This window comes from Mesoplodon densirostris, chromosome 15 (genome assembly GCF_025265405.1).
Source record: "Mesoplodon densirostris isolate mMesDen1 chromosome 15, mMesDen1 primary haplotype, whole genome shotgun sequence".
Classification (NCBI taxonomy): Eukaryota; Metazoa; Chordata; class Mammalia; order Artiodactyla; family Ziphiidae; genus Mesoplodon; species Mesoplodon densirostris.
In genome coordinates, this window is record NC_082675.1 from 64,751,919 (window position 1) to 64,765,438 (window position 13,520).

Genomic DNA, 13,520 nt, shown 5'->3' on the forward strand with positions numbered 1-13,520 from the left:
AAAGAATGAAAAGAAATGAAGACAGCCTAAGAGATCTCTGGGACAACATTAAATGCAACAACATTCGCATTATAGGGGTCTCAGAAGGAGAAGAGAGAGAGAAAGGACCCAAGAAAATATATGAAGAGATTATAGTCTAAAATTTCCCTAACACGGGAGAGGAAATAGCCACCCAAGTCCAGGAAGCGCAGACAGTCCCATGCAGGATAAGCCCAAGGAGAAACACACCAAGACACACAGTAATCAAACTAGCAAAAATTAAATACAAAGAAAAATTATTGAAAGCAACAAGGGAAAAATGACAAATAACATATAAGGGAGCTCCCATAAGGTTAACAGCTGATTTCTCAGCAGAAACTCTACAAGCCAGAAGGGAGTGGCATAACATATTTAAAGTGATGAAAGGGAAGAACCCACAACCAAGATTACTCTACCCGGCAAGGATGTCATTCAGATTTGATGGAGAAATCAAAAGCTTTACAGACAAGCAAAAGTTAAAAGAATTCAGCACCAACAAACCAGCTCTACAACAAATGTTTAGGAACTTCTCTAAGTGGGAAACAAAAGAGAAGAAAAGGACCTACAAAAACAAACCCCAAACAATTAAGAAAATGGTCATAGGAACATACATACAGATAATTACCTTAAACGTGAATGGATTAAATGCTCCAACCAAAAGGCACAGGCTTGCTGAATGAATACAAAAACAAGACCCACATATATGCTGTCTACAAGAGACCCACTTCAGACCTAGGGACACATACAGACTGAAAGTGAGGGGATGGAAAAAGATATTCCATGCAAATGGAAATCAAATGAAAGCTGGAGTAGCAATAATCACATCAGATAAAACAGACCTTAAAATAAAGAATGTTACAAGAGACAAGGAAGGACATGACATAATAATCAAGGGATCAATCCAAGAAGGAGATATAACAATTATAAATATATATGCACCCAACATTGGAGCACATCAATACATAAAGCAAGTGCTAAAAACTATAAAAGAGGAAATCAACAGTAACATAATAATAGTGGGGGGAAAACTATAAAAGAGGAAATCAACAGTAACATAATAATAGTGGGGGACTTTAACACCTCACACCAATGGACAGATCATCCAGACAATTAATAAGGAAACACAAGCTTTAAATGACACAATAGACCAGACAGATCTAATTGATACTTATAGGACACTGCATCCAAAAACTGCAGATTACACTTTCTTCTCAAGTGCAAATGGAACATTCTCCATGATGGATCATATTTTAGGTCACAAATGAAGCCTCAGTAAGTTTAAGAAATTGAAATCGTATCAAGCATCTTTTCTGACCACAACACTATGAGATTAGAAATCAATTACAGGGGAAAAAAAAAACGTAAAAAAACACAAGCACATAGAGGCTAAACAATACATTACTAAATAACCAAGAGATCACTGAAGAAATCAAAGAGGAAATCAAAAAATACCTAGAGACAAATGACAATGAAAACATGATGATCCAAAAGCTACGGGATGCAGCAAAAGCAGTTCTAAGAGGGAAGTTTATAGCAATACAATCCTACCTAAAGAAACAACAAACATCTCAAATAAACAACCTAACCTAACACCTAAAGGAACTAGAGAAAGAAGAACAACCAAAACCCATAGTTAGTAGAAGGAAAGAAATCATAAAGATCAGAGTAGAAATAAATGAAATAGAGACAAAGAAAACAATGGCAAAGATCAATAAAACTAAAAGCTGGTTCTTTGAGAAGATAAACAAAATTGATAAACCATTAGCCAGACTCATCAAGAAAAAGAGGGAGAGGGCTCAAATCAATAAAATTCTAAATGAAAAAGAAGAAGTTAAAACAGACATCGCAGAAATACAAAGCAGCCTAAGAGAATACTACAAGCAACTCTATGCCAATAAAATGGACAACCTGGAAGAAGTGGACAAATTCTGAAAAAGGTATAACCTTCCAAGACTGAACAAGGAAGAAACAGAAAATATGAACAGACCAATCACAAGTAATGAAATTAAAACTGTGATTAAAAATCTTCCAACAAACAAAAGTTCAGGACCAGATGGCTTCACAGGTAAATTCTATCAAACATTTAGAGAAGAGCTAACACCCATCCTTCTCAAACTCTTCCAAAAATTTGCAGAGGAAGGAACACTCCCAAACTCATTCTACGAGTCCACCATCACCCTGATACCAAAACCAAACATACTACAAAAAAAGAAAACTACAGACCAATATCACTGATGAATATAGATGCAGAAATCTGCAACCAAATACTAGCAAACAGCATCCAACAACACATTAAAAGGATCATACACCACGATCAAGTGGGATTTATCCCAGGAATGCAAGGATTCTTCAATATACGCAAATCAATCAATGTGATACACCATATTAACAAACTGAAGAATTAAAACCATATAATCATCTCAATAGATGCAGAAAAAGCTTTTGACAAAATTCAACACCCATTTATGATAAAAACTCTCCAGAAAGTGGGCATAGAAGGAACCTACCTCAACATAATAAAGGCCATATATGACAAACCCACAGGAAATATCATTCTTAATGGTGAAAAACTGAAAGCATTTCCTCTAATATCAGGACCACAACATGGATGTGCACTCTCGCCACTATTATTCAACATAGTTTTGGAAGTCCTAGCCACAGCAATCAGAGAAGAAAAAGAAATGAAAGGAATACAAATTGGAAAAGAAGTAAAACTGTCACTGTTTGCAGATGACATGATACTACACATAGAGAATCCTAAAGATGCCACCAGAAAGATACTAGAGCTAATCAATGAATTTGGTAAAGTTGCAGGATACAAAATTAATGCACAGAAATCTCTTGCATTCCTATACACTAATGATGAAAAATCTGAAAGAGAAATTAAGGAAACACTCCCATTTACCACTGCAACAAAAAGAATAAAATACCTAGGAATAAACCTACCTAGGGAGACAAAAGACCTGTATGTAGAAGACTATAAGACACTGATGAAAGAAATGAAGGATGATACAAACAGATGGAGAGCATGTTCTTGGACTGGAAGAATCAATATTGTGAAAATGACTATACTACCCAAAGTAATCTGCAGATTCAACGCAATCCCTATCAAATTACCAATGGAATTTTTCCAGAACTAGAACAAAAAATCTTAAAATTTTTATGGAGACACAAAAGACCCCGAATAACCAAAGCAGTCTTGAGGGAAAAAAAACAGAGCTGTAGGAATCAGACTCCCTGACTTCAGACTATACTACAAAACTACAATAATCAAGACAATATGGTACTGGCACAAAAACAGAAATATAGATCAATGGAACAGGATAGAAAGCCCAGAGATAAACCCATGCACCTATGGTCAACTAATCTATGACAAAGGAGGCAAGGATATACAATGGAGAAAAGACAGTGTCTTCAATAGTGGTGCTGGGGAAACTGGACAGCTACATGTAAAAGAACGAAATTCGAACACTCCCTAACACCATACACAAAAATAAACTCAAAATGGATTCGAGACCTAAATATAAGACTGGACACTATAAAACTCTTAGAGGAAAACACAGGAAGAACACTCTTTGACATAAATCACAGCAAGATCTTTCTAGATCCATCTCCTAGAGTAATGGAAATAAAAACAAAAATAAATAAATGGGACCTAATGAAACTTAAATGCTTTTGCAAAGCAAAGGAAACTACAAAGAAGACGAAAGAAAACCCCCAGAATGGGAGAAAATATTTGCAAACGAATCAACAAACAAAGATTAATCTCCAAAATATGTAAACAGCTCATGCAGCTCAATATTAAAGAAACAAACAACCCATCCAAAAATGGGCAGAAGACCTAAATAGACATTTCTCTGAAGAAGACATATAGATGGTGAAGAAGCACATGAAAAGCTGCTCAACATCACTAATTATTAGAGAAATGCAAATCAAAACTACAATGAGGTTTCACCTCACACCAGTTAGAATGGGCATCACCAGAAAATCTCCAAACAAGAAATGCCAGAGAGGGTGTGGAGAAAAGGGAACCCTCTTGCACTGTTGCTGGGAATGTAAATGGATAGAGCCACTATGGAGAACAGTATGGAGCTTCTTTAAAAAAACTAAAAATAGAATTACCATATGACCCAGCAATCCCACTACTGGGCATGTACCCAGAGAAAACCATAATTCAAAAAGACACATGCACCCCAATGTTCACTGCATTATTTACAATAGCCAAGACATGGAAGCAACCTAAATGCCCATCGACAGACGAATGGATAAAGAAGATGTGATACATATATACAATGGAATATTACTCAGCCATAAAAAGGAAGGAAATTGAGTCATTTGTAGAGACGTGGATGTATCTAGAGACTGTCATATACAGTGAAGTCAGTCAGAAAGAGAAAAACAAATATCGTATATTAACGCATATATGTGGAACCTAGAAAAATGGTACAGATGAACTGGTTTGCAGGGCAGAAACGGAGACACAGATGTAGAAAACAAACGTATGGACACCAAGGGGTGAAAGTGGCTGGGGGGCGGGAGGGGGTGATGAATTGGGAGATTGGGATTGACATATATACACTAATATGTATGTATAAAATGGATAACTCATAAGACACTGCTGTGTAAAAAAAAAAAAATTAAATTAAATAAATAATGTATAGAGGCTCAGACAAGAAAAAAAGAATCAATGGAAAAAAATACACAAGAATCAATGACCTAAATTTAAGCTACAAGGGTCTAAAATGACAAAATTAAATGGGAAGTACGTAGAAGAAAATAATGCAGAATAGAAAGAAAGCAAGCAGTAAAAAGGCAAACACAAGAGAAAAGTTTAAGAAGCAAAAAAATGGTTCTTTAAAAATATTAACTGATAAAGCCCCTGCAAGACTTATCAAGAATAAAAGAGAAAAGTCAAACTATCAACATTTTAAGTAAAAAATGGGTCATCAAGATTTACTTGATATTGCAGACAAGAGGATAACAGAATATTAGAAATAACTTTATAGCAATAAAATCTACCATTCAGATGAAATGAACAAAATATCTTGTAAGACACCAGTTAGCACACCAACACAAAAAATTGAAAATCTAAATAACTCTCAATTTAAAAAACCCTTCGCTATAAAAGATGGCTTCTCTGGTAGAAGCTATCAAGTGTTTAAGGAAGAATTAATTCCAATCCTATGCAAATTCTTTCAGAAAATATTAGAAAACCTCATCCAATATATTTTGATCCCAGCATAATTATGATATTGAAACTACAGAAAAACATTAGAAGAAAACTAAAGACCAAAATCTCTCATAAACATAGGTGTGAAAATCCTCTTAAGAACATTAGCAAATCAAATCCATAAATATTTTAAAAGTATAATTTATCATAACCAAATAAGGTCAAAATTCGTTTGTTATTAGAAAAATCATTTAGTGGAATTCACTCAACAAGACTAAAACTGTATTATCCTCTCAATAGATGCAGAAAAAGTATGGGCAAAATTCCACAGCCACTCACTACAAACACTCAGAACACTAGGAACAGATGGAAAATCCTCAATCTGATAATCTATTAAAAATCTATAATTAACATCTTACTTATTGGGGGAATTATTAAATGTATTCCCCCTATGATCAAGAACAATGCAAAAATATCCATTCTTAGTATTTCTATTCAATAGCTTACTGTAGGTCTTAGCCAGAACAGAAAAAGAAGAAAGCATAAAGATTAGAAAGCAAGAAGTAAAACTGTCTTTATTTAAGAGATGGCAAGGTAGTATATATAGAAAATCTTAGGAATCTATATAGAACACTAGATACAAAAAGTGATTTTAGCAAAGTTCAGGAAAAAAGACCAACATACAAAAATCAAATTTTATTCTATATCCTAGGAAAAACAATTAAAAATAAAGTTGAAAAATAAACGTTTACAATAGCACGAAAAGGTTAAAACAGTGAAGAGTGCATCTAATGACAGAAATGCTATATACCTATGCTAAAAACTGTAAAACACTGCACAGATGGCATAGCCAATAAGACCACTACCTTAAAGTTCTCAAACCTGACCCTCTGTTCTTGACAAATAACCTTATTTTCCTATTTAGAAGATCGTAATCATGAAGATGAAACTGCTTCTGCTTCTGGATCTCAGTCCCTCAATTTACTTCTAATTTTCATGCAATCAAGTTTCTTCCTTTTTCTTAATGGTTAATTCATCCTTTTATATTGTCTTTAAATATACTCACATAGTATTTACTGTAAGTTAGGAACATTTAACTTCTTTACAAAAATTAACTATTAACAACCCTATGGGTTTGGTACTATAATTATTCCTAATTTACAGATAAGGAAACTGTGTGCCTCGGTCATCTAGCTAGTATATAGTAGAGGGACAATTCAAACTCAGGTAGTCTAGTTCAGAGTCCAACCATACTATCCTGCCGCCATGCATTTGGTTAGAGAAGCTGTCTCCTAAGTGGGGTATGTGAACCTTGTCTAGGGGTATACAAAATGACTGGCTTGCAAGAAAAAAAAAATTAGAACTAAATCAAACTTATATCTCTTGTGATGTTCAGCCTGATCCTTAATGTCCACAAACTTTAAAGAATGAAGGCTTGACCAGAGAAATTTAAAAAAAAAGAAAAAGCAAAGCGAAAAATAACAGGTACTTGTTCATACAGCTCTGTATTCTGCATTATTTGTCCTATGGTTACTTTTTTGTTTGTTTGTTTATATTTATTTATTTATTTATTTATTTATTTTTGGGGGGGGTCACACAGCTGGATCTTAGTTCCCCGACCAGGGATTGAACCCATGCTTCCTGCAGTAGAAGCGGAGTTCTAACTACTGGACTGCCAGAGAATTCTCCTCTGGTTACCCTTTTAAAAAATATTAACTCCTTCTATTCCAGAAGAGCTTGAAAGATCAATTTAATTATGTCCTTCCCTCAGGGAAGGTATGGACCAGAGTTTAAAAACAGGTTAATTTTGTTCCAAATTGGAACCCTGCATCAGTCAGAAAATTCTTCCCATGGCACTGAGAGAACAATAGATAGCAGGTAGAAGACTGGTATTTAAACCAACTTTTAGCATCTCATGAATCAAATATTCACACTGTCACTCATTACAGTAAATAATTTTAAATGTGTCATTTTGCAAAAGACAGTAACATTTCCCCCACTGAAACAGAATTAGAAATATTAGGTTACGTTCAAAGCTAGCCCCAAAACATTGAATTCATTTTAGTTGATTCAGCTTATTATCCACTTTTATTTTTTTTTTTTTTTTTTTTTTTTTTTTTTGCTGTACGCGGGCCTCTCACTGCTGTGGCCTCTCCCGTTGCGGAGCACAGGCTCCGGACACACAGGCTCCGCGGCCATGGCTCGCGGGCCCAGCCGCTCCGCGGCATGTGGGATCTTCCGGGATCGGGGCACGAACCCGTGTCCCCTGCATCGGCAGGCGGACTCTCAACCACTGCGCCACCAGGGAAGCCCTATCCACTTTTAGATTTTGACCATTATCACAACCAATGATTATATTCATCTTATTGTTCTTCCCGTGTTTCAGCTATATTATAGAATAGGCATTTGTGCGCTCGTTGGAATCCTTATGGCCTTTTGCGCCTGGCTTCTTTCACCTAATATAATGCTTTCAAGGTCCATCAATGTTGTAGCATGCATCAGTACTTCATTCCTTTATATGGCTGAATAATATTCCAATGTCTGGATATAACTCATTTAATTAATTTATCCATTAACCATTTGATAGACAGTTTGGGTTGTTTCCAATTTTGGGCTACTATGAATAATGCTTACATGAACATTTGTTTACAAGTTTAATGTGGACATGTGTTCAGTTTTCTTGGGTGAAATTGCTGGGTCATATTGTTATACTATATTTAACTTTGAGGAATAGCAAATCTTTCCAAGGTAACTGAACCATTTTACATTCCCATTAGCAACATATGAAGACTCCAACTTCTCCGATCTTCATTGAGACTTCCTCCTTTTTTGATTATAGCCGTTCTAGAGGGTGTGAAGTGATATGTCATTATGGTTTTGATTTGCATTTCCCTGATGATTAATGATGTCATTAGGGCATATTTTTATTGGCATTCACTTCTAAGTGTCACAGTAGCAACTGTCCATCATGGGGCAAAAAGGAACATGATTTAGGAATACAGTTCTTTGACACACATGCATTTCTTAGGAAGATATATTCAGAAATCCAAATGTCATTTGCAGTAAGGTATTTGCATTAAGATGTATAATATGGGGAATTCCCTGGAGGTCCAGTGGTTAGGACTCTGCGCTTTCACTGCTGAGGGCAGGGAACTAAGATCCCACAAGCTGCACGGCCAAAAAAAAATTTTTTTTTAAAACATATGATATGTTATTTCCAATGATCATCATTTACTTTTCTTGGTTATCTACTATTTTGAAAAGCTATAAGTATGATTAGCTATAGCAGAAACTTCTTCACTTGGAAGTCTAAATAATGGAAGAATTTAAACAACATTATTGTAAAAGCCAACCACCCCAGCCCCCCACCATGTAAAAAATAACTTAGATTATCATAACTGCAGAATGCTTTAGTATAAACTGTGTAGAAAAGCGGATGCTATAATTTGGGAGGTTGTGATATTAAGGTGTCCAATCCTTAAGATATAACCAGGGTGGAATAGATCAAAACATACAATGACATCACAGCTATTTCACTGGTAACCTATTAGTTCTGATGGGTTATATGCATTTTATTATATAACAACTGTTTTAAAGCTTTGATGTGTGTAATATCTATTACATGTCAATTTTTCTTCTATGTGTTTGAAGTTGATAGCTAAATATTAGAAATTAATTGCATTAGGTCAGGTACAATATACAAGGTATTTTGTGTAAACAATCTACTATAATTCAGAACTCACTAGTAAGTTAAAAGAGTACTGAAAAGCTGATCCATCTCTTCCAAGTTCCTCTGAAAGCCTGTTATTGAGCTAATTAATTAGAATCTTTCATCACAAAGACATTGATTCATAGAGTACCTAAAACTTTAAACAGAAGCACAGAATATCAATATTTTAAAAAGAAAAGTGAGTGTTCTCTGCTTTTTATTTGTTTATTCTAATAAGAGAAAATTCTAACAATTATTCTGCAGAGTAGCATATGTTAATCTTTCACTGACTCCTCTCTCTGATGATTCAAATATGATTAAATCAAGATGATTCTTTTTTTTGATATGTCCCAACTTCTCTAAATGTAAGGGTTATGAATAACTCTAGTGAGTTTCCAACAAGGCAAAAATGTGTATCTAATTACTGAGGAATTTTGAAAAATATTTTTACCTGTATCCATACTTTGGTTCAACTGTTGATCACTTGTTTCTCCATCTTCACTGATATATCCAGGAGGTGGCGTTTCTGAAAAAGTTTAGAACAAATCACATACAGGTTCAATTTAATCTCATCGCCTTTTCTCCCAGCTACCAAAGATAACCAACAAATCGCTCCAAATAACATATGAATGTTATATAACATCTCTATAAAAAGCAATATTGGATACTGAGGGCTTATGATTCAGGTTCTGAGCTAAACCTTATAGGTGAATCCTTAAAATTTACTTGTAATATACTTGAGCTCTCGGTGCATATTTTCTTAGCTATTATTTACATATCTGGCTCATTGTCATATGTGTATTTTCTGGGGCAAGAGCCAAAAATATAACTTCAAAGATGCCTCGGTTCTGATCGGTATGTTTCAAAGAAACTAGTACCCATAATTGTTATTTTTTTTAACCTAATGGCCATCATGGATGGGTACTTAGAGATGATTAAAGGACACACAACACAGGCACACAAGATTTTGGATTACAAAATAATACAGGCTTACATCTTACATTAGGTTCTATAGGGCAAAATATGGTAATATAGTTCAGGAATGGTCTAACTTGAATTCTACCTAAAAAGTGTATTGCTCCATGATTGCTAACCAGTAAATCCTGAATGCCTGAGGCAGAAAATTAAATTCAAATACAGACTACTACACAAAACTGAGGCAAACTACTTCCTGAAAATACTTAAGATTCTAATGTGTCATTTCCAATATGGTTTATGAACAAAATGTTTATATTCAGGAAGCATCTGAATATCTGAATAAACTTCATGTAAAATAAAAACATTTATACAATTTTACCAATTATAATTTCAAGGAGGAAAAAGTAAGTTTAAATGATGTGGGTTAAAGGCTTCCTTCATAAACTTTTTACAATCTCTCTTCAATAAGCTAACTATAAATTTTAACTTAAGTATCAAACTTTTCATTTTAAGTGTCAGTGCCCCCAAATTTTTAATGTAAGAATAAAATAAATTCCTCCATACACTCGAACAACAAAGAATAGAAAAGTAAGAATAATACATACCATTACATGCTATTTTAAAAGTTAAAGCAAATTTTAAAAAAGAGCTAAGCTTTGCCAGTTTAACCACTCATGTCTCAAAGGTCTAAAGAGGAAGAAATACTGAACTGATAAATATGTTATATTTTTTCATTTTTCTCCATTATTAGCTATCTATAAAATAATAAACAACAAAGGTACTAGTGTTTTGGAGGAAATGTTAAAATTTCTTTCACAATGGAATAAAAAGTGAATCCCAAGGTTTTGCTGTCAGTCGGAGCTGGGTAAAGCCCCACTGTCCAGAAAAGCAGATAGGTGTAATCCACTTGTGATTTTCTACTTTGTAAAATGCCCAAATCTAAACAATTAAAGATGACAGGGAAAATAAGCCCAAACATCTCCACAAGTGAAAGTCACTAAACATTCTAACACCCTCCAAATAATTATTGGGTAGGTGTCTTACAAGAGTGTATGCTTACACCTCAGTTTCCTAAGTATTGTTGAATTATACTAATTCCCACATCAGAGACTTAAGTACTCCCTCACCCAAAACACTACCCACAGGTAACCACTTCTAGTCAAATTCTTCTCCCTACAAAATGGCCTTTGTTCATCCTCCTTCCCCTCACCCTGGCCTCCACTCCACAATGTCTTTGCCCTGTCCTCCTAACTTCTCAAAATGTTTGTTTCCCAGCTACCCAAAAAACAGCTTTAAATCCTCTTTTGGAACAAAACAGTAATGAAAGAAAAAAGCATTAAAATAATCAGAAAACACTTTCTAACCTTAAAATTAGCTATTTTTAAAAATCCTTCCTGGGCCTCCCTGGTGGCACAAGTGGTTGAGAGTCTGCCTGCCGATGCAGGGGATACGGGTTCGTGCCCCGGTCTGGGAGGATCCCATATGCCGCGGGGCGGCTGGGCCCGTGAGCCATGGCCGCTGAGCCTGCGCGTCCGGAGCCTGCGCGTCCGGAGCCTGTGCTCCGCAATGGGGGAGGCCACAACAGTGAGAGGCCAGCATACCACAAAAAAAAAAAAAAAAAAAAAAAAATCCTTCCTTTTCCTTATGTTCTCAAAATTATCTCCAATGAACAAGCATTATTTCCATGATGAGACAAAGCAATTTTTTCAATGTAGTTGAAACTCCAAGTTCCTTACATATTTTCAGTTATATAAAATAAACATGAGTGGAATAGATAAATATTACACAAGGAGAAAAAAGACACTAAAAAAATCCTATGTATAGCTAAATGCTCAGTCTTATACCTTTAGTTTGTGCTAGGAAAAAAAAAAAAAAAAAAAACAACAAAAAAGGAAACAGACAAAAAAGGAAGAAATTATTAGCTGTTCTCCTAACAAACAGTGAAAACTAAAAGAGTAGTTTCCATATTATGGAATATTACTGGACATATAATATAATAGAGCAGAATTTGAGAATCATGCAGTTCATTTATTTATCAGCATTACTGAGTCCCAGATGAAAAAGAACTAAAATAGAGGTTTTCTGATTTTCAGCACAACATACGTGTTGCTATGTCTGTAGAACTAAAAATTTTAAAAAGCCAAACCATAATTTATTAATACTTGAACGTTTATGAACAAAATTTGTATCTATCCCAAATTTTAGGAGATTCTGAGGCAAAAATACCTGGGATATAATTACTCTGTGGCTCAATTCCCGCTGGGAAATTAGTGTTTTCTGGAATGGAGTGGGTATAATCATCCAGAGGTGGTAGTTCTGTTAAGATCTCAGTATGCCGTGGCACTAACACTGGAGGCAAAACTAAAAGAGTAAAAGAAATCCAAGTCAATGGCAGAGCAAAGGGGAAGGTGACACCTGTATTAAAAGTTTTCATTAATTTTTGAAGTTTAGGATCCACCTACTTGGTATTATTTGGCTATTGAGAAACTGACAAACCTGATTATGATTTTAACTTGTCATGTAGTCCACAATCTAAATCTCCAAGTCCCAATTTATCTTGTACTTTTGGGGACAAAGTGATCCTGGTAATATTATATTACCACAGAAGTTCATAAATCCTCATCGGAAAGGTTGCAGAAAGATTTGTTAAATCAGATTTGGGGTATTTTTTGAAAATATAGCTGTATTCTTTTAGAAAGTTTCAAGTATACAGCTAAGTAAATTGAAAGTCCTGCTATGAGTTTTACCCAACTGCTTAGATGCAAATGATGTCATTAGAGTACATCAAAAAAACAAAGAGCAAAATTACTGAAAACAGGTAGTGCAGCAGACAAGTACTAAGACATATCATTCAGTTCCAAGCAGACTGTGTATCTATGGGATTAGAATTTCCTAGATATGTACTTTGATGTGAAATGCTTGCTATTCCAAGAAACTAAGGCATCTTTCCCTCTAAGATATATTTTCCCATAACATGTGTTAAAAAACTTTGAAGTATTTTTAATTACTGTCAAAAAATATACTGAATTTAAGGTAACTTATTAGAGTTTTATACCAAAATTTCCCTGGGTCAATTAAGTATAAGAGTACCTAATACACTTAAGTTCCAGCATTTAATTAAAACAAGGGGAAAAAATCTACTTTTCCTACCTGGTGTCTCAACTCTCTGGTAGTGGTAAGGGTTTACACATACTTCATCCTTTTTAAGATTAAAAGCATATTCGCAGTTTTCAATTGCCTTGAGTTCATGATGACTGTGAAGATCAGGCCAACGCCATAATCGGCAATATATTACATGCGGCAGTCCTTTCCGATGAGATACCTGAAGACGACCATCAAGAGACCTATTGGGAAGGAAGGGAAAAGAAAGGTGGGAACTTTAAAAAAAAATAAATGTTCTCGATTGAGATAAATTAGTACAATAAGAGCATAAGGAAAGGAATGACAGACGTTTAGTTAGTTTTAGTGAGTACAAGGAAGAAAAATGTGTTATCTAATGGATCTCATATAAAAGTAAGCAGCAACAGTAGGGTATGTTTCTTATAAATATGCTACATTAATGACTCAAATGTCAATGAACGGGTAACCGCTTGGGGAAAAAGTGATTTTTTTAAAAAAAGTATCATATAGCTATACTTGAAAAACTTTTGTCAACAACTTTCATCTTCAGTGAATCAAACTCTTATTTAGGGAGGCTTTTAAGGG

At 34.7% G+C, this 13,520-nt stretch overlaps 1 protein-coding gene across 4 annotated transcripts in view; it reads right to left on the reverse strand.

Annotated features, from left to right (window-relative positions):
* SMAD2 (SMAD family member 2) overlaps window positions 1-13,520 on the reverse strand; it is a 98,864-nt gene that overhangs the window by 23,692 nt on the left and 61,652 nt on the right. For all 4 annotated transcript variants that reach the window (XM_060118111.1, XM_060118108.1, XM_060118109.1 and 1 more), the window contains exons 4-6: window positions 12,966-13,159; window positions 12,042-12,176; window positions 9,349-9,423 (exon numbers count right to left, since the gene is read on the reverse strand). In XM_060118111.1, coding sequence (XP_059974094.1) covers window positions 9,349-9,423; window positions 12,042-12,176; window positions 12,966-13,159 — 404 coding nt within the window. The remainder of the gene's footprint in view (window positions 1-9,348; window positions 9,424-12,041; window positions 12,177-12,965; window positions 13,160-13,520) is intronic.